The sequence below is a fragment of the Borostomias antarcticus genome, assembly GCF_949987555.1.
Source record: "Borostomias antarcticus genome assembly, chromosome: 3".
Taxonomy (NCBI): domain Eukaryota; kingdom Metazoa; phylum Chordata; class Actinopteri; order Stomiiformes; family Stomiidae; genus Borostomias; species Borostomias antarcticus.
This window is the reverse complement of record NC_140236.1, coordinates 30,993,203-31,013,160: the sequence shown is the minus strand read 5'-3', so window position 1 is coordinate 31,013,160 and position 19,958 is coordinate 30,993,203. Positions and strand designations below refer to the sequence as shown.

Genomic DNA, 19,958 nt, shown 5'->3' with positions numbered 1-19,958 from the left:
TGCCTAATTTGCACACCTAAACTTTTTTGAGAGAGAAAGTGTAATACAAAAAATATTTATCTTGATGTGAAGATTAAACTGGTAAAAATAAATGAGGATATCTTTAAAGGAAAAAAAAATCCTATTCAACATCCAATTCAATAGGCTACATTTTTGGAGTAGCCTAGCTATTTTAGACAGGAAATGCAACCTAAAATGAAAAGACAACACGATATTCACAATTTCTGCTGTAAATATTTGCAGAATACATCTGAGAATCAGTAGGCCTAGGTCTATGTAAAGTTTAGTGAGTGCACCTGTCCTGGAAGTTGAGATAGCAGGTAGGCTACCGAGTGACTGCTACTGAAAAAACATAATTTTAAGAAAATGGTTAAAAAAAGATAAGCATTATGAATTCTTAGGCTATGTTTATTTCACAGGTAGACTTCCTAACAATTTGAAAAATAGAAATTTTAATCAAGTCTCGCCATTTCTCTGTTAGGCCTAGTGATAGTGTAGGCTACATTAAGAAGAATATCGAAAAAATCTGAAAATTGAAGTTGGGAAGAAAAAACATAATTTTGACTGTAGTGTCTCCCCATAAGCCCAAATCGAATAAAAATGCTATAAACACCTTTTGCCCCATGCCCCAGACTAGCCTACGTCTATAGGTAGGCCTAATTGCTTCTAAGCGCAGCGGAGAATTTGTTTTTCATCCAAATGTAGAACTGAACATTATGGACGCCTAGACGGCAGGAAAATAAGGAATAACGACCACAAAACATCCAGTAGGAGAGTCAGTTGTTATAAAGCTGTTGCTTCATTAAGAGCACCACAATAACAAACAGACGATAGATATCCATTAGCAAAGTTTTGACTTGAGTTTCTGTAACCATAGTAACTCACTCACTCCTGCCTGCGTGCGCATGTCACACAGCTTTTCTGATTACATGCAATGGCGCATATAAACACCACAACGTATTAGATGACCTCGAGGTAAACAGTCGTCTGAAATCTATGATTTGTTACTCTGATACGAGATTAATTAAATCGTCTGTGGTTTAAGGGGCATAGCGTTCATTCTCATCAATCAGGTTGCTCTTTGTCTTCAACTGTGTCCTGTCGAAGAGTTAGTTAATAATAAACCATGTTCTATCTAAATGGGTTGTGTTTTTACCTTGTACAGCTATACAATATCTACAAAAACAAATATGGACCCAGTTTCTACCGCTTTGGAATTAACGGCTTTAGGTTTGTACTCTACTCTAGCTGTGCTGTTTATCTTGAATCCTAAACATGTATCAAACTATTGTTCCAAAAGTATTGACATATCTGTACAAATTGGGCAACTGGAAATGCCAAAGTAGGCCTACATTTGGTTACGCAATTGAAAACTGTTCATTGTCATATATTATCTTTCTCCAGACAAGGATCAGTTGTGGTAGAATCTGTGCTGTTATTTGACAACAGTTCAGTCCCTGAACCTGCTGATGTGGTTAATACTTTGCTTGAGGCCGTGAACAGCTCCAACTTCTCCCTCCCAGTGAACACATCTTCTATTGTGGTGACATGTGAGAATCGAGCGCTTACAAAGTCAATAATGACACCAACATTAAATAATTTGAAACTTTTTTTTTTTGGTAAGATTATTACATGACGATGTGAGGGTTTCATTTAATGTGTCTATTCAACATGTTATTGTTACAGATGATTCCCCCATAGCACAAGCTCCAAACACAATGGCAACTCCAACTAATGTCTCATGGACATCGCCATCACCTGTCAATACAACTTCACCACCAACCAATGTATCAGCTACATCATCACCTGTCAATGTAACCTCACTTGTAACCAATGGGTCAACTACATCACCACCTGTCAATGTAACCTCACCACCAGCTAATGTGTTAACTACATCACCACCTGTCAATGTAACCTCACCACCAGCTAATGTGTTAACTACATCATCACCTGTCAATGGAACCTCACCACCAGCTAATGTGTTAACTACATCACCACCTGTCAATGGAACCTCACCACCGGCTAATGTGTTAACTACATCATCACCTGTCAATGGAACTTCACCTGCTAATGTGCCAGCTACATCACCACCTACAACCACAATAAACACAGCTGCAACCCCAACTCAAAGTATGTTGAGTCAACCTGTTATATCTCTCATATGACACCCCCTGTGTCAACATCAGCTTTTGTGTTGACCTTTTCTCCATCTTTCTTGTTTTCTCAGACCTGGCGACTTTTGGCCATGCCACGGTCAAGATGTCCAGCTATAAAGAGCTTACGGAAGATACAATCCCCTATTACATGGAGGAGGTATGTTTATTATTTAAATATTTTCACCATAAAAGTAAAACAAACAATTAAGTCATCATCATACATACATACATCAAATGAAGTTCTACTACTCAAATGAATGCATCATATTTTACAGTGTATGTACTGGTATATATCGCTACTGTCGGGTCAAAACCTTGTAACTCGATTTTGGTGATTGTATTTTAGTTTTAGTTTTGTTTACATCAATTGAAAGCTGGGACTACCCTTTACAACCTCTGAACACCTCCCAGCCCTGGGACCAATTAAATGTATAAACAGCTCATTCTGTGTGGTATTATGTTCAAAATCATATGGAATGTTCTTTTCAACATTCTATAAACTTGCCATTTTGGAGATACGAAGGTTTTGGCCTTATATGGTTGTTTGTTTGTTTTTTTTGTTTGTATGTATGTATTGACTCTTCCAATAACACTTTTTTACACATTTCAGTTCTTCAAGCAAATAAATGCTGATGCCATCGGACCACTCAAGATTACAGTGAAGCGTTTTATCAGATGTAATGCCACAAACTGTGGTAACGAGCTGACCACCTTACAGCCCGTGACTATCCCCCCGACCAGCTCAGTGCCCATCTCCTAAGGTGGCTCTTAAACAGTTCCATTTTTGATAAGCACCTACAGTACCAGTATAGTACACAGTCTGAACCATGATAATACATTATGTTGGCCAAATGAGTTTGCTATTGTTCATAATATATATGTCAAAAGAATCGGCTGTCTTGGAACTGTGTAGTAGCTTACATAATAAGCTTTAGCTTACACCAATGTGTCATGACAAATTATTAATTGTGGAGATTAAGGGTTTTCATGTTTTTGAAATTGCTTATTAGTGAATTATTTTAAAAAGACTAATATCGTATATAGTGGACATTTCTTAAAATCTTTCCCCTTTGGATTGGTAGGTGAGCTAATGTTTCTAAAGGCATCCTGACTCCTGTGTGCCAACAATACCACCTGGTGGCTGGAAAGACATTGAGTGAAACTTCATTATGATAGTTCGTTTTTGAGGGGAAACTGGGGATTTTTTTTCTACTGCTTGTCCTGCAAAACCATTTAAATTACACATTGTAATGTATAAATAAAGAATTATCCAATTGGGTTTGACAATATCAAAACAATATATGTGGTTTGTGTCTTGATGTATTTTCAGATGATCCACTGATTCTTGATCTCATTCTCCCTTCCAAATGGGTTTTCAGCTGTTTAGAGGCTTGTCCCCCGTATGGCTGGCAGACAAAAGGAAGCTGAATCACGCCCATTACAAAGAATAGTCTGCTCTTTGGGGAGTTAACGTGAAACTGAATGCTCACAATCATGTAACATTTTGGCCACAGTCTTTGCTGAGCATTGCTACAGTACACTAGTACTTACCAATATGAGCAAAGAAACTGTGACTTTTGGGGCCTTTCAGTCAAGAGCCCCGTTCCTTTCCCTTTGGCTCCTCAGGACCTGTTTTCTGATGGCATTAGGTAAGGATAGATCTGAATTCAAATACTGTGGTATGTTTTACTATAGAGATCTTGTACGATGCAGTTAATCTGGTGAGCTGTGTTGCACAGTGCCTGAGACACTAATTACAATACATTACTGTATTATGTAAGTGTAATGTAACAAATGTTTTACAGTAATAGGCTGTACATTTTTTAATGAGCATTCACTAGTTTCACAAAGCGTACTGTCTAAGGCCAATGTACTGTACAGTAATATGGAAAATAGGGTAAAACTACATACATGTATATCTAACTGCATAGCAATAACTGTAGCAAAACATTGTAGTGTCATAGTGCAGCTACAGTATGTGACTACATGGGTTTATGGTTTAGCCTATAAATTATAACACAAAATAATGGATGAATGTTGAGGGAAAGGGTGGTGGCTCTCCAGAGTTCAGTGGATGTGGCGAAACCCACTGAACGTTGGGTATTAACATCCATTTACTCCTGACAGGCCCCTTTTTGGAATGATTTTCAATAGCCTTGTGTCTTAATTTCACATTGAACAATGAGTGTCCAAGCAACAGAATTAGTGGCATTGTTTGACTAAGAAATCCATCTGGTCAAAATCACCCAGACAAATGTTCCAGCCATTACAAGACACACCTGCTAGTGTACTTAACTGGGTCAAACTGCAGACTTCCCGGAGGGGGACAGCTAAAACTACCACCGCCAGCGGGTTATCACATCCCTCTCGTTCACTGTCTCTGTCAATATACCGGCTGCCAAAATTAGAAAACCAAAGTCCAGCGTTTTGACTATGTGTCCACACAGCCTTCCCCACAGGAGAGCAGGGACCTGAATCTCAACATGACATCCCAATCCAAAGGCGGAGCCTCGTGGTAAACAGCCCAGCCTCCACAGTTCCTGCTGATACTGCCATAACAGATACTACAGCATCTTACCTGTCTTCTCTTAAGGATCTGTTGTCAAACAAAAAAATTACAGGTAGGCTAATGTAATGTAACTCGTTCCTTCACAATACACTAAACTAAAAAATACATTGACAGTATGAACACTACCTCAATGGTGAAAGTAATATGGTTTTCACACAACCAAGCTCATCTCACTATAACAGTCGCACCCTCAATATGGCTTGACTTCTCTCAGTCCGCCTAGGTCTCCGTGTAAAGCTAGTTGGTCCCAGGGAGCACCTTGACCCAGAATTACTTCTTGCTCTACAGAAAGAGGTCAGTATCATAGTCCCTCTCACCACCGAACTATGAGCCTGCACATGAAGATACTGGAGGACAAATTAATCGACACCCTATCAATTATGTTAATCTGAATGTAAACAGTTGAAATCTGTATTTGCATGGAACAGAAGTAAAACACCCTGTTACCTAATACCCAGTAGGCAGTGAGTCTAAAGGTCACCAACTGAGCTATCTCTGTTAGCTTTGGTCAATCATTCAGGTTCATCATTCGTTCAGGGTCAGTTGGATCATTTTGCCTGCTACTTTTGTGTTGAGTTGCTTAGTTGCACACTACTCTGAATTTTAAAAAAAAACACAAGACAATATAACACTGCAACAAATGACTCATCTCATTCATGATGTTGAGGATAAAACCCTGACTGGTCTCTCTCTCTCTCTCTCTCTGAGAAGCCAGGACTCTACAACATTGGAGGAAAGACAGGGGTGTTTTCCATGCGCATACTGGGAATGAAGAAGAATGGCGATTCAAAACACTGATTTTCTTTCTTCTTTTTTTTTACAAGAGCACTTCTAAGTTCGTATTAATCGTGAAGATGTGGTCTGCGTATTCGTATTGTTTCTTTTTTTTGTCTCACCTCTTATTTGTAGTGCGGTGAGTTTTCATAATATTAAAATATACCTTATCATGAACTATCTGTATTCGTGTCCTCGTTGGTCCTCCGCCCTAGACGAATCCGCCTATCAGACCGTGTAGCCAATAGCAACACACTGCCAGCGTTCCTCCCACCCAGCGAGGTTTTATAGTGGCTCCCAAACTCATACCATCGTACTTCAGCCCTGTGAGAGTCCGATACTTCTACACAAAACGTACTTTTTGACTATAGGCTATCCTGCGCTCCTTTGCATGAAAAGTAGGCTATTCCACTGAAACGCGCAAGGTGAAATGGCTTGTCCGACCGGAAATGACACACAGCCCCCCGAAGAAACAGAATTTCAACAACTAGTGTGTCAAATTGGAGGCAAAGAAAGAATATATTTGGTAAGTGATGCGTGCAAAACGGATGAAGAGGACGGCGCTGTGATATTGCAGGAGTTTGTCCACGACATGTTTTCCAGACAGCGCACTGGTGATAGCGTCAACAACAAGAACACAAACGGGCAGGTTCATCCTGCACTAAGTGGCATTGCAAACAAAAACAACTGTTCGTGTGAGACTGGTTTTGACAGCATTACTTCGCCTCAGGGGAATGAAATACCCATGTCGGCGAAGCCAAAGGATTTGGGATTGAGGGCCAACCCGGTGGGGGAAGAGGATAAGAGACTGCAGCCGCTCAATGGGAGTGTTCAAAGGACCAAAACGTCAAGTATAAACAGTTGTGGACTAAAGCGAACAATAGACTCTCCTATTATAATATTCATTTTCAGCCAAGAGTTTGTAAGGGGAGGTTCAAACGAAATCTTCTTGAAAGAAATTCTAAAGGACGTGAGGGCACGTACGAAACGTGTCAGCGTCCGTCCGGCCCTGATCGGGTTAATACGATCTGGAATTGAGAGTAAAGAGACGCGTGAATGTGTGGGGCTGCTAGACCGCGCTCTGCGTTCAGTTTTTCGGAAGCACGCACCTGAGGCAATCTGGGTCGGGCACTTCATTCCAAAGGCGGAGGAGGGGATGCTTGCCATCAAGAAAAATGCATGCAGAGTTCTTTATTCATCTCAAACCTCAGGTGGAGCTTCACACATATCTGACTGCATGGAGTGTATAAACAAAATGTTTATTTATTATTTTGTAGTCATTGCATGGGTTTCTATTATCATTGCAAATGTTTTGGCCTGTGTAGGCTGTACATGTAGGTCAGTACATGACACTCACAAGACCACTTTCGTGCATATTTTTTCTACCCACCAGGCCCAAGCAGACCCTGCAACAAAAGAAGCATTCATTAACTAAAACTGCCTTTCAGATATGCTGCCAAATTATTCAATGCTAATTGTGTTTGCAGATGGGGATAGGGGAAACCTGAATTACTGGCCATTCCAATGTTTGCCTTGGCCTCGCAGTGGAAGACAAAGAGGCCAGGCCAACAGCACTAGGCTAGGTAAACAACTAGGTACTACAGTTGGTATAACAAATATTGACCTAATCTTGTAGGGAAAAAAGTATGCCTATAGTTAAACATTCATTCATATTCTTCCAGGTGACACAGGAAGTTTGGAGGAAGGAATTCCACTGAAGACGAATGTCCTGTCAAGTGGACCTCACGCAGACAGTGAGGCAGTTGGGAAGGACAATCATCAGTCATAAAATCCTCTGTTGACAACCCTTCCTCCCTCTGAAGTGAGCCTAGAGGACCGTCCATTGAGAAAGATGCCAGATTGAGTCTGTCTGGTGCCATATCATGTGACAGATACACTGGCCTGGATGAGTTGATGGATCAGTCACAACAGAGTTGATAAGAAAAGTATATGATTTGAGCTAGTTTGGAAGGCAAACTCATTAGCCAGAGAGTACACTGTTGGGTCAGTTAGGCTACTCTGGCACATTGCCAGTCGTGTTATCACTTCAAATAAATACACTTTAAAGTAAGATTACCTTTTTCTAAAGGGCTCATGTTAATTATTTTAGATACATTAAAACAATTGTGACATTAGTTGAAATGCAAAGAATGGGTCTACAAACCCATTAAAAAGTAACTTGGTGTGATAATACAGTCAAGGTGATGCAATTTGTAGGTAGGCCTATTTCATATGTTTAAGATATGTCACTAAATTAGCCTACAACATAAAGAGGCTAACAATGACGCTTTCTATCTGCACAGCTTTGGATGTATTACTTGAATAAACATAGATATGTGTTTAGCCTTTTTTTAAGCATTTACTGACGAAATGAGAGCACAGAAACATTGAGAACTGTAAATGGGAAATATCTGAGTGCCTTAGAAGTAGGGAGAATTGCACTTTTTTATTAAGGAATCTAAACACTTTTTATTTAACCTGTTTTTATGATTCAAGAGTTTTAAAATTATGCTGTATATAGTAGCCTATATGTAATTATGAAATAAACATAACACACCTTGAGACTTGGACTACATTTAAAACATATTTGAGCAGCTCTGCTGATTGAATTTCCAACCGTCCTGAAGAGATCGGATGACTCGTGTTCACAGTAGCCTACCTACTGCACTGCCACTTAAACACTACTTCAGTTTGTGTTTGATGACACCTGCTGAGTATGACACTCGACCTATTGTTTTTATTTATGTATTTATTATTTTATTTGTCAGGGACGATACAAACAACATTGTAACATGTTACAATAACATGAAACAGATAATATAGGGTGTTGCATAATATGGGGTTTCTAGCCAGGACCCCTGTCCCTGGTTAGGCTTGTCTACTTTAAAATGCTCACTAGGCCTACTACATCATCATTACCAAAAATAAAATGTAAAAGTTGACCACTGAATTATCAATGAACTACATGGTTATTTATTAAAAGTGGAAGCCAGAGGGTGGATCGCAGTTTGCTGGCACTGGCTCTCTCGTTTGAAGTTAGGATAATAAAGTAGAGTTAGCTCTTTTAATAGTGCTGGGAATCTGGGATCCCTCAGTAACAGTGGAGGTTTTTGAGCGCTTTGTTCTGCGGCATCTCCATCACCTATATGATCAAGTCCATCCTCACCTCCTCCATCACCATCTGGTTCTCCGCCGCAACAAGTAAAGACAAGGCCAGATTGCAGCGCATCATCCGCTCCGCTGAGAGGGTGATCGGTTGTAGACTGTCAATCCCAACAGGACCTGCACGCCTCCAGGGCCCTAAAACAGTCCAGAATGATCGTGACCGACCCCTCCCATCCCGGTCACAGTCTCATTTGAACCCTCTGGCAGGAGACTGCGGTCCATCGGGACGGGGTCCACGCGCCACAAAACAGCTTATTTTCCCACGGCCATCAGACTCATCAACAAGGCTTGTGTCCCCTCACGACCCCCCCCCCCCCACCCATTGACTATTTACCCTTTGCACCACTTGCAATATCACACCACACTCTGCCCGCACAATGTAGGCCTATATACACTCACCACACTATTCTGCATATATTGAGTATTTTGCATTATGCCTTTCATTTTATTGGTTCTATTGTATTTTGGATTTCTACTGTATTTTGTATGTGCACTTTTTTTTTGTATTGTATTTGCACTGACATGTCTTTGCACTCCTGTCCTGCACCCTGTCCTATGTCGTCTTCATCGGCGTATGCCTTAACCCTAGTCAAATTCCTAGTAGGCCTACATGGCCAATAAACTGATCTTGATCGTCTTTGTCCCCTAGGTGGCAGAAAAGCGGTTGGGATTTAGTCATCACGAGTAAATACTTGATTCATGCGAGACAGACGTAACGAAAGCCTGTGTTTTAACAGGACTATTATTGCATATTAATATACTTACTAATGTATAATTAATAATAGTATTCTTATTGTGTGGACGGTCACTTGTAATTATAGCTGAGGGAGGATACGAGGAAATAATTTCAAGGGGCACATTCTATTTTAACAGGCAAAATACAGCGACGCCTATTTAGAGGTCCTCACTCCGGTCCTGTCATCGTCGAACAAAAAAAGTTGCTTGCAATTTCAAGTGTCCCACTGTTGTGGACAACGGGCAATTTTTGATTTATTTAAAGTTCATTGTCTCCAAGTCAAACATTAACCTGGGTTCGTGGAGTTGAGGTGAATTAGAAGAACCAAACATGATAACATCAGCCGGTAAGTCATGTCGTTGGCAAATGTCATGCTTTGTTGGAACTGGGGATGTGCGCCTTGCTATGAATAATAGCTAACAAGCTAGCTGGCGACCATTGATTTAGCTGAGTCACATAGCTAGCTAGTAAGCCCCGCTAGCATTATCCTAGAAATCGGAGGCCAGCAGTGCAGTGTGTTGCTGATGGTAACATGACCACCAACTCACCATCAGCTAGCTAAGATAGGTATCAATTAATAGCTAGCTCACGTAATCTAAGACGATTTCTATCTTACGTTATTAAAGAAATGTGTCGGGACTTCTGTGGCTTGTAGTCGGTTTCCAAGCTGCTACTAATTGGCTAGCTTTAACGTTACCGGTGGTAGCTACCATCTAGTTGACTACGTAACGTTAGCTAGATGGCTGGTTCATATCCTAGCTAGCTAGCTAGCTGTGACAAGTGGCATCAAGGCAATGAACGTCAGAACAAGTTCTGGTTTTATGCGTTTAGTTGTTTCAGTGTGCTTGTAAATCTTTTGATACTGATTTCATGATTTGTTTAACAGCGGGAATCATTTCACTCCTGGATGAAGAGGAGCCACAACTAAAGGTATGATTTGACAGAATTCATTGTACTGTGGAATTGGATTCAGTTTGTCATTAACCGTGATTTTAGGAGGGTTATATTGGGTGTACACATATTGCATGGCAAGAGCAGCAGATCTACTGTTGGATGAACCAATTGTTTTTGTTTAACACTCTTACCATTCTTATCTGTCCTGAAAGTGATTCATTTTCTAATGGTCAATGCAAAGTGGTAGATGTGTTGTAGTAAAGTTTGAGGGTGGTGTATTTGCCAAACTGTTCAGTTGTAATACTTGCTATGAATAGTGCAGATGTACTGTAGAAATCAAATGAGATTGGTGACTAACCTTCAAACCTTCAAGTTGATTTGGAAGAACACCATATGCATTGGACTAATGTTATTGAGCTGTATTACAACACTTACAATGTTCCCCGGAATGATAGGCTGTTAATTATGACTAACATATCTGTACTGTTACTTGTAGGAGTTTGCTCTGCAAAAGCTGAACTCCATAGTCAACGACTTCTGGGCTGAGATTTCAGGATCTGTTGATAAAATGTAAGTGTTTTAAATCTCAAACAAAGCTAAATCAGAGCCTTCACGAGAAAATGATTTGGAATGCACACTAATGAGTGAAGAAATTATTTATATTTTAAGAAGTATCTTTCATGATGTCAAAGATTATATGTAACCAGTAACTTTATTCCAACAGCGAGGTCCTGTATGAAGACGAGACCTTCAGGAGCAGGCAGTTTGCTGCCTTGGTGGCCTCCAAAGTCTTTTACCACTTAGGAGCTTTCGAGGAGTCGTTGAACTACGCTCTGGGTGCTGGAGAACTTTTCAACGTCTCAGATGATTCTGAGTATGTGGAGACCATTATTGGTAAGGGATCTCATATAGGATGGTGGTAGTACCTTCAAATCCTCAATGGACCCACATGATGCAAACAGAGGTCACAAAACTGTCTGTTATATATCTTACCGTTAGTGTGGCTTTTATGACATTCCATTAAATATTAATGCCAGTTGAGTGGTAAACTCTTTAGGGCTGCCCCCTGAAAGTCGATGAGTCGAATCATCGGTCCGAGACCCTAAGTCCACTGAGATTCTTGAAGTCGAGCAGTCGTTTTTTTGCTCCACTGTCGATGCGTTGGTGGGCTAAGACCACTCACCTGTCTTGTGATTTATATAGGACAGGCCAATCATTTGTTGAAGACCTAATCAAATCAAATCAAACTTCATTTGTAGAGGCAACGCAGAGGCAACACAATGCGCTTTACAGAGAGCAATTGGGGGGTGGGCATACACCTCTACATATTCCAGAGGGAAGCAAAAAAAACAGTTTCACCCAGGGGCCAGAAAAGTGAGCTATAAATTCTTCCCTGACTCCTCTCAACGAGACGATCGAGCAAGCTCTTGGAAAATGTTTGTCTGTTTTGGCTAAGAACATTTACAGAGCAAAAAACATGGGCTAAATACTTCATAGGAGAGACATGACTATTAGTAAAGTATACAAATAGTTAGAGATGTTTCCTACATGGTAGGCCATTATGTGTTAGCTATCCCTGTAGTCTCTGATATGATATTTAAGTGAATCATATAACAAGGCACAGTAAGCACTTAGCAGAACAGACTCAGAGAATGATGCAAAGCAGAGGTTGGGAGACAGAAAGCAGTGAGCCAAGAGTAAAAAAAAAAAAAGAAATGGGTAGGGTTGGCTGGATTGGGACAGCTGATGACACAAAGTGGGAAGGAGATGGACACAAGGAAGACGGGGCCTTTCCAGGAGCCATTTGGAGGAACTTGGCCGAGGGCGGGCGGGGTTCTCTGACCTAGGATATTACCGTAGCTATTTGTTGTGCAGTAAAAGGAGGTTTAAGACTGATATAGCGGAGGGAGGAAGGCAGAGAATCCTTCTCCCCTCCGCTGTGAGCCTAGTCTACTGTGCGGCAGCAATCACATTTCCAAAGCAGAATATTGCAACACTAAACTGCTTTCCTAGATCAATGTTCTTGTATTAACTAAGATATCCGCTGGAAAAAATGTTTGTTTTTCCCATAGACAGATTGAGCTCTAACGTCCGCGAAAATGCTTTGGTGACAGCCAAAACATTTCCTTGTTGACTACTGCCCAACGCATGAGCCTATTCGCGCATGCTTTCAAATGTGCAGTTGAGGGGACTATCGTCAAATTATGTAGTCTATGCACTACATAAAAACATGGGGGCATCTGAAGTAGATGGACAAAGTGGGCTAGATGATTCATGTTTAACATGAATTATCGTCTTTTATTGTGGTGCCTGCGAGTTTGAGTTAGTTTGATAGCTGTCCCGACTCCCGCGGTCTCCCCTCAGCCTAACGTTAGACATATGGGGGAAAAAAGGAGGAATGAATCGTCGAATCTCTGGTCTGAATAGGTGAATCTGAGTCAGGGACGGACAGCCCTAAAACTCTTTCAACAGCAGCCGTCCTGGAGCGGTTTTGAATGACTGGCATTCCCTTGAAATCTCTGTCTCTTCCCTGATAGCCAAATGCATCGACCACTACACCAAGCAGCGGGTGGAGAACGCCGAGCTGCCCGAGGACGAGGAGAAGAAGAGCATCGACCCCCGTCTGGAGGGCATCGTCAACAAGATGTTCCTGCGTTGCCTGGGCGACCATAAGTACAAGCAGGCCATAGGCATCGCCTTGGAGACGAGGCGCCTGGACATCTTTGAGAAGACCATCTTGGAGTCGGTCAGTGTGGCTCCGTCGCCAGCTTCTGAGAGGACTGAAACAGTTGTTGATTTTCACCAATGCATCTGTGACCGCTCCAGCACCATCATAAAATCCCATTGCAAATATAATCGTTTTTATTTCTGTTGTGTTTATATTGTGCCAAATATTTTAAAATGTCATTGTGTTTTTTCGTTATGGACTAGCTAGCACTTGTGTTGTAATGAATTCTCTCTTACTATTTGTATAACTGTGTCATGCCTCTGCCCATTTAGGCTGCGTGTTGAAAGTCATTTTTCTCCTCTGGTACAGAACGATGTTGGTGGCCTCCTGGCCTACAGCCTGAAGGTCTGCATGTCGCTGATGCAGAACAAGAGTTTCCGCAATGAGGTCCTGCGAGTGCTGGTCAAGCTCTACATGAACCTGGAGAAGCCTGACTTCATCAATGTCTGCCAGGTAACGAGTAGAAGAAACCTGTAAAATGGGGATTTGAATCTATCTATTCTTTGAAGATCAGTGGGATATCAGCATTTGGAAATGGAAAATACATTCTCTATTCAAAACAGATTGCATGTGTCAGTGTCTATACGCTCGCATGCAAAGAATACTAAGAACCATCAAGCTCTTGTCTATCGCCAACTATTCACTTAAACCGCCTCTCTCTTTCGCACCCCAGTGCCTGATCTTCCTGGACGACCCTCAGGCGGTCAGCGACATCCTGGAGAAGCTGGTGAAGGAGGACAACCTGCTGATGGCCTACCAGATCTGCTTCGACCTGTACGAGAGCGCTAGCCAGCAGTTCCTCTCCTCCGTCATCCAGAACCTGCGCACCGTGGGCACGCCCATCCCGGCCGTCCCCGGCTCCACCAACACGGGCACCGTCCCCACCCAGGACAAAGACAGGTGTGCGGGGGGGAGGGAGGGGAGCGGAGTGTCCATAGGGACACACGGAAGAGGAATAAGGGATGGGTGGAGGAACAGATTGATGAATGGAAGGGGAAGGAGGTTTTGAAAGGGGTACCTAATGCATCCTTAGTAAACCCCCTAGTTGCTGATTGTAGCCTCTAGGACAAGGAAGGATGCAAGATCAATCTTAGAGAATCCAAAGCTGAGGTCTTGTGTCAGTGACCTTTTGACTATTTCATCTCTAAGACAGTCATTGCGGGAGACCCGTTTGGACTTGGGGAATAGTTTATGAGGTTGACAACAGCTGCATGGAATGATTAGTATTCATCAAGTTGATTTGATGTGATGATGACGTTGCATGGCATTTAAAATGCCTCTCGCATTTGTTTCAGCGATGCTATGGAAACTGACGACAAAGCAGGCAGCTCCCCTGCTGGAAAGCCTGTAGAGACGGTAAGCATGGGTCCTTCCACCGGCGTCCTCCTCTGCCCGGTCTCTGCTTTCACAAGCTAATGAAATGGTCAACGCTCATGAATCACTGAACGATGAATTCATTGTTTCCTAATAACCCCTCTGGTGTGTGTTTAGAAGGACGAGCCCAAGGATCAGAACGCCAAGATGATCAAAATCCTCAGTGGGGAAATGGCCATCGAGTTGCACTTGCAGTTCCTCATCCGAAACAACAACACAGACCTGATGATTCTCAAGAACACAAAGGTAAACAACACTTTGATAAATGTACTGTGGAAATAATGCTCTGTCTGATGTCGAGGACGGATGATTTTCAAGCTAAGTTGGTATTTTATTTGTGTGTGCATTTCCTTCCTCTACCATCAGGATGCGGTCCGAAATTCAGTGTGCCACACAGCCACAGTCATAGCCAACTCCTTCATGCACACGGGAACCACAAGTGACCAGTTCCTCAGGTACGCTAGTTCATCACAGATCCAACAAAATGGCAGCGATCGCATCCTTAGTGAGAGAACAAGCCAGCGTTGGGATCTAACGTTGCTCTCCTTTCTACAGAGAGAACCTGGAGTGGTTAGCGAGAGCCACCAACTGGGCCAAGTTCACAGCCACAGCCAGTCTTGGCGTCATTCACAAGGTACATTTACTTGCAAGTTATGATTCAAACCCCCATCTGTTTGCTTAGATATCCCAGACTTGGTTGGTGTACACATTGAACCATGGTTAAATCCTAAATAACACACATTTTATTTCAGGGCCACGAGAAGGAAGCACTCCAGTTGATGGCGACCTACCTGCCCAAGGACACGTCCCCCGGATCAGCCTACCAGGAGGGAGGTGGCCTCTATGCCCTGGGACTTATCCACGCCAACCATGGGGGTGACATCATCGACTATCTGCTCAGCCAGCTGAAGAACGCTAGCAACGATGTGAGCTGACGCATTTGAACAAGGCGCATTTGAGTTGAAGGCTATTCGATTTTTACCTCAAATCAACTCTTCAGGAGTTTAAAATGCTTGATGATGGGCTAGGAAGGGATTTTCATTGCATATCAGGAGGACTCAGTCAAAAGAGTTAAACCTCAAGTTGTACACACATCCTGGACAACCATTTGTTTGCTCCACAGATTGTCCGTCATGGTGGTGGGCTTGGTCTGGGCTTGGCTGCTCTGGGTACCGCCAGGCAGGATGTATACGACCTGCTGAAATCCAACCTATATCAGGATGACGCAGTCACAGGTATGTGACTCCAGGACCTATACAATCTTTTTTTCCCCTGTCACTCATGCAAAACATTTATACAGTATGTAACCTCTTATCATAGGAAGATTCAGAAAAGCGACCTTTGGCGGCTGTAGCTCAGTAGGTAGAGCAGGTCGTCCAACGATCATGGGGTCGGCGGTTCGAATCCCGACTCCTCCTGACGACATGTCGAAATGTCCTTGGGCAAAGACACTGAACCCCAAATTGCTCCCAATGAGCAGGCTAGTGCCGCCATTGGTGTGTGAATGTGTGTGTGATTGAGAGGCCTTCATTGTAAAGTGCTTTGGATAAAAGCGCTATATAAGTGCAGTGCATTTACCACTTACCATGTCACGAGGGGATAAACGAGTAGATAAACGAGTAGATCCCACAGGAGCCCGGAGCGTAACGCAGTTAAAACGGTCCGCTCCTCCTCCCCCCCCAGGCGAGGCTGCGGGCCTGGCCCTGGGCCTGGTCATGCTGGGCTCCAAGTCGGCCCAGGCCATCGAGGACATGGTGGGCTACGCCCAGGAGACGCAGCACGAGAAGATCCTGCGCGGCCTGGCGGTGGGCATCGCCATGGTCATGTACGGGCGCATGGAGGAGGCCGACACCCTCATCGAGAGCCTGTGCAGAGACAAGGTAAGTCAGCCACCTCACCCCACACCAACCACACATTGTGAGAGAGTACATGCTGGGTGTCAGTTGTACTACTAGAAAGATGGATGATCCGCACACTGTAGCTCCATTTTAACATGCTTTAATCTGTGACGTTCTCGGACAGTCTGAAGAAGAGCAGTGGCTCGAAACGTCACAGATTAAAGCATGTTAAATGGAGCTACAGTGTGCGGATCATCCATTCTTGTTATAGCGTACTTGTTTTTGATCCAGCACCTGCCTAACAAGGTTTGAGTTCATGTGCGTGCCATATTTTTATTCTCTGTCAGTTGTACTACCTCTGAAATGAAGATGGACCTGTAGCGGTCTTTAAAAACAAACAAAATTGTTTTATTGTGCAGACTGATTAGGATACATCCATAGCAATATCACCATGGTACTTAATACTTATAGTAACTATACATGTGTGTGGGTTTACCAGGCTCACACTGTCCTTTCCCAGTTTGTATTCTCTCTGGAGTATTCAGCCGCACTTAATTGCAGTTGGAATGGATCTCGCACTGTGGGACAGGAAGCCTCAAGCCTGTAAAAAAACGTGCCAAATGAAGCTGGAGAGACTGGCCCCTCATTCACCCACAGAAATGTTGCCATGGCTAGAATGGCTTTGTGTGTGCAGACGGCAGGCTGAGCCTCTGTTCTCTCTCACCCCGTCTCCTCCAGGACCCCATCCTGCGGCGCTCTGGAATGTACACAGTGGGCATGGCCTACTGCGGCTCCGGGAACAACAAGGCTATCCGCCGCCTGCTGCATGTAGCGGTGAGCTTCTCCTCTTAATCTGGGAAGTCCTCATGTTACAGGAGGAGGGGGGGGGGGCACAGGTCAGACTGTCAGTTTGTTTTAAATTATTAGGCTATTAATGTTTTGATGACATGCTTTACGATAACACTGGGGTGCCTGGAAAGACTGCGTTTCTTCTGGCTGTCCTGCAGATGGCAGCCTGTGCACGCTACAGCTAGGGCAAAGCTGTGATAGAAGAGATGTTTTGTTAGCAACTGTAAATAAAAGCTATAGGCTTCTACTCAATGGCATGATATTTTGGCAAAGGGGTTAGTTTTACACCCAGACATGCGTCTCATGTTTATTCACACCCAGGGACGTCCTATTAAAGATAGTCCGTCTGTCTACCTTCCAGGTCAGCGACGTGAACGATGACGTCCGAAGGGCAGCCGTGGAGTCCATCGGGTTCATCATGTTCAGGTACGTACCGTACGGGTTCAGGTACGATGTTCAGGTACGACCGTACGTAGCCCTGCACTCCTTAGCACCAGTGTGCTGTGTTACCTCATCCACACACCGGAGGGCTCTGCATGAAGCAGGCCGGTCCACTCCCTCAGCCAAGCTAACGCAGATTAATCGGCCCTTTTATGTATACACAGACAGCATTCCTCCCATAGCCCGGGCACACTTTCCAAATGCGTTTGGAGTATGTCCTCCAATGGGTACTGCCGGCCGTTTATGTAGCCCCCCTCCCGTTTTACTAAAACATTCAAAACAAACAGTGGGATAGAGGTCTTCCGTCCGGACCTCAGATTTCATATTGATAGAGAGGTCTTCTCCAGTCAATACTGCCAGTGGTGCCTCTGCCTCACCCACCTTTGACCCCGCCAGTAGCCTACCTTTGACCCCGCCAGTAGACCACATTTCCACACTAGATTTGAGAGTTTTACAGATCTTCACCCCAGACTTCAGAACTCTCTCCCTGACCAGGTCCGGACACTGCATAGGTTTCAAGCTGAGCTCGTCTTGACATTCTCAAGCACTTAAAAAAATACAAAAATGCAACCTTGAATTGGATATCATGGGTTTAACTAGAGACAGTAGGATATTTTTGTTGGATTGATTAATTGGCCTTGAATTGTTTTTGTAAATGATGTGTTAAGAATGTACCTTGAACTTCGATGTTTCAGGAACTAAACACGTTAGTTATTTTAGTTAGTTATTGTACTGCCCTAAATGCCTAGTGTTCTGCACTGGCCACTGTTGCACTGACATTGTTTTATTGTTGGAAATAAATCCTCACACATGCTTTTCTTTTGAGGCTACCGGTGTACAAGACTTTTATAGATTAATGCTTTCACTGCTCAGGACAGCAGAGGTAGTGAAACGTTTGAGGAAGAAAAACTGTAAACAGTGACTTCTAGAATATCCTGACCTGTACTTAAAGATCTGCCTGTGGTTTGTCTGCCTGTAAGTCTGTTGAATTACTAAGCACAATTGATGGTAGAGGTTGGTTATTTTGCTTTGACATAAATGTGTCCCCCTACCTAGCCTCGCACCTTATCAAACAGCTGTAAACTTTGGCTTACCTTCCTATTGTGTGTTGGCATTGTAACGATGTCTGCTAGACTCCAGGGTGACTGCGGTCATGACAGCGTCTTGTTTACATGTAACAATTAGGCCCTACATCCTGGCACTCCTGAATGGTGTTCCAGTATCCTGAAAGGTATTCGTGTCCTTTGTCATCTGTCACACATTTTATTTTCTTTGTTGTTTATGGGGGGTCATCACTTACTCTTTGACATTAATTTACCCATCAGGCAACACGGCAGCCTTAAGTAGTGTGCCTGGCCAAGCGGAGGAACATTGTGGGGACTATTTTAAGCCCAAAAAAGGCTATGCGATATTCACATGATCAATTGGCTGTTAGATAAACTTTGTGTAAATCCTTCCTGTGTTTAGAGAGCCATCTGAACGGCAACAATTCAACAGAGCTCCTCTCCTCCCACCCCCCATGGCTCCCAGGACACCAGGGCCCCCTCCTACACTGTCTGGGAAACGCAGGGAGTTGTTGCTTAGAGCTTCTGTGCTTTCAGTTCAAAGGTCAGAGGAAAGGCTGTCCTGCTGGCATCTCTCACTTGCTGGTTAGAACTATAAAGAAACATGAACCAATTACTCCTCCCTACCAGATCAGATGGGTGCAGATGTAGCACATAGTAGTCTGTGCATATACTATAATTCATGTATCATGTTGACAGATTTACGTTTGGAATATTGTCACGGCACCACATGTAGTTCAGTTTTGAGGTGCTTGCTATGATTGTGTGGATAATCAATACTGATTGATAATCAAACCGTTGAGAAAATGGAGGGATTCAGGTGTTGGTGTGAGAGACTAGTAAAACCCTGATGCTGTAGAGTTAAGATGCCTCTTTAAAGTGATTACTACACTCGCTGAATTGGGTTCTGCCCCCTCAGCATTGTTTGTGGTTTTCTACCCTTTGAATTAGCACCATGGTTTATGGTGTATATTTTAGCTCTCCTCTCCGGTTAGCAACACCATAGTAATTTTAGCTCATCACAAAGACATTTTGAAAACTCAGAGAAACCGCAGACGGCTCACTGTGGTTTGGGACAAAGTATTTGAGTGACATTAGAACAAGTCGTAGGGTAACATACTGCATGTATAGCCACTAGGCCTACATGCTCCCATGTAAGAACCACACAGACAACAGATCTTTCTTTTAGTCAAGCACAGTTTATCAGTTTCATCACCAAGCACTTGATGCCAAGGAGGCCTACCGTCTGCATACATTTTATTTGACATGTATATAGCCAAGCTTCCTATTTGCAAAGGTTTTGTCTTAGTCACCTTTTTCATACTATGAGCCACTTGGATGCAATAACGCCTCTGGAGACAGAAACATTT

The 19,958-nt window shown here is 43.1% G+C and overlaps 2 protein-coding genes across 6 annotated transcripts in view; both read left to right on the top strand.

Annotated features, from left to right (window-relative positions):
- Nucleotides 1-5,803: 5,803 nt before the first annotated feature.
- Nucleotides 5,804-8,063, top strand: LOC311307533 (uncharacterized protein). 4 transcript variants are annotated; one of them, XM_084436350.1, is made up of 3 exons: nt 5,804-6,710; nt 6,987-7,082; nt 7,182-8,063. In XM_084436350.1, the coding sequence occupies exons 1-3, from the start codon at nt 5,930-5,932 to the stop codon at nt 7,286-7,288; spliced, it is 984 nt and encodes a 327-aa protein (XP_084292476.1). In that variant the 5' UTR covers nt 5,804-5,929; the 3' UTR covers nt 7,289-8,063. The 4 variants fall into 4 exon arrangements, 2 of the variants coding, with proteins under 2 accessions (XP_084292476.1, XP_084292475.1); XM_084436349.1 differs by having other exon boundaries at nt 6,987-7,094; XR_014630372.1 differs by having other exon boundaries at nt 5,804-7,082; nt 7,182-7,231.
- Nucleotides 8,064-9,607: 1,544 nt separating this feature from the next.
- The window catches only part of psmd1 (proteasome 26S subunit, non-ATPase 1), a gene marked incomplete at its 5' end in the record, with an annotated part of 41,770 nt that continues 31,419 nt past the window's right edge, over nt 9,608-19,958 (top strand). Inside the window, 16 exons of one of the 2 annotated variants that reach the window (XM_084436332.1) lie at nt 9,608-9,746; nt 10,287-10,330; nt 10,791-10,864; nt 11,019-11,188; nt 12,832-13,040; nt 13,332-13,475; nt 13,696-13,922; nt 14,318-14,378; nt 14,514-14,642; nt 14,763-14,851; nt 14,952-15,030; nt 15,149-15,322; nt 15,520-15,631; nt 16,080-16,276; nt 16,973-17,068; nt 17,445-17,509. In XM_084436332.1, coding sequence (XP_084292458.1) covers nt 9,731-9,746; nt 10,287-10,330; nt 10,791-10,864; nt 11,019-11,188; nt 12,832-13,040; nt 13,332-13,475; nt 13,696-13,922; nt 14,318-14,378; nt 14,514-14,642; nt 14,763-14,851; nt 14,952-15,030; nt 15,149-15,322; nt 15,520-15,631; nt 16,080-16,276; nt 16,973-17,068; nt 17,445-17,509 — 1,886 coding nt within the window. Of the gene's footprint in view, nt 9,747-10,270; nt 10,331-10,790; nt 10,865-11,018; nt 11,189-12,831; nt 13,041-13,331; nt 13,476-13,695; nt 13,923-14,317; nt 14,379-14,513; nt 14,643-14,762; nt 14,852-14,951; nt 15,031-15,148; nt 15,323-15,519; nt 15,632-16,079; nt 16,277-16,972; nt 17,069-17,444; nt 17,510-19,958 lie in introns of those variants that run through there. The other variant, XM_084436331.1, reaches the window with a different exon arrangement.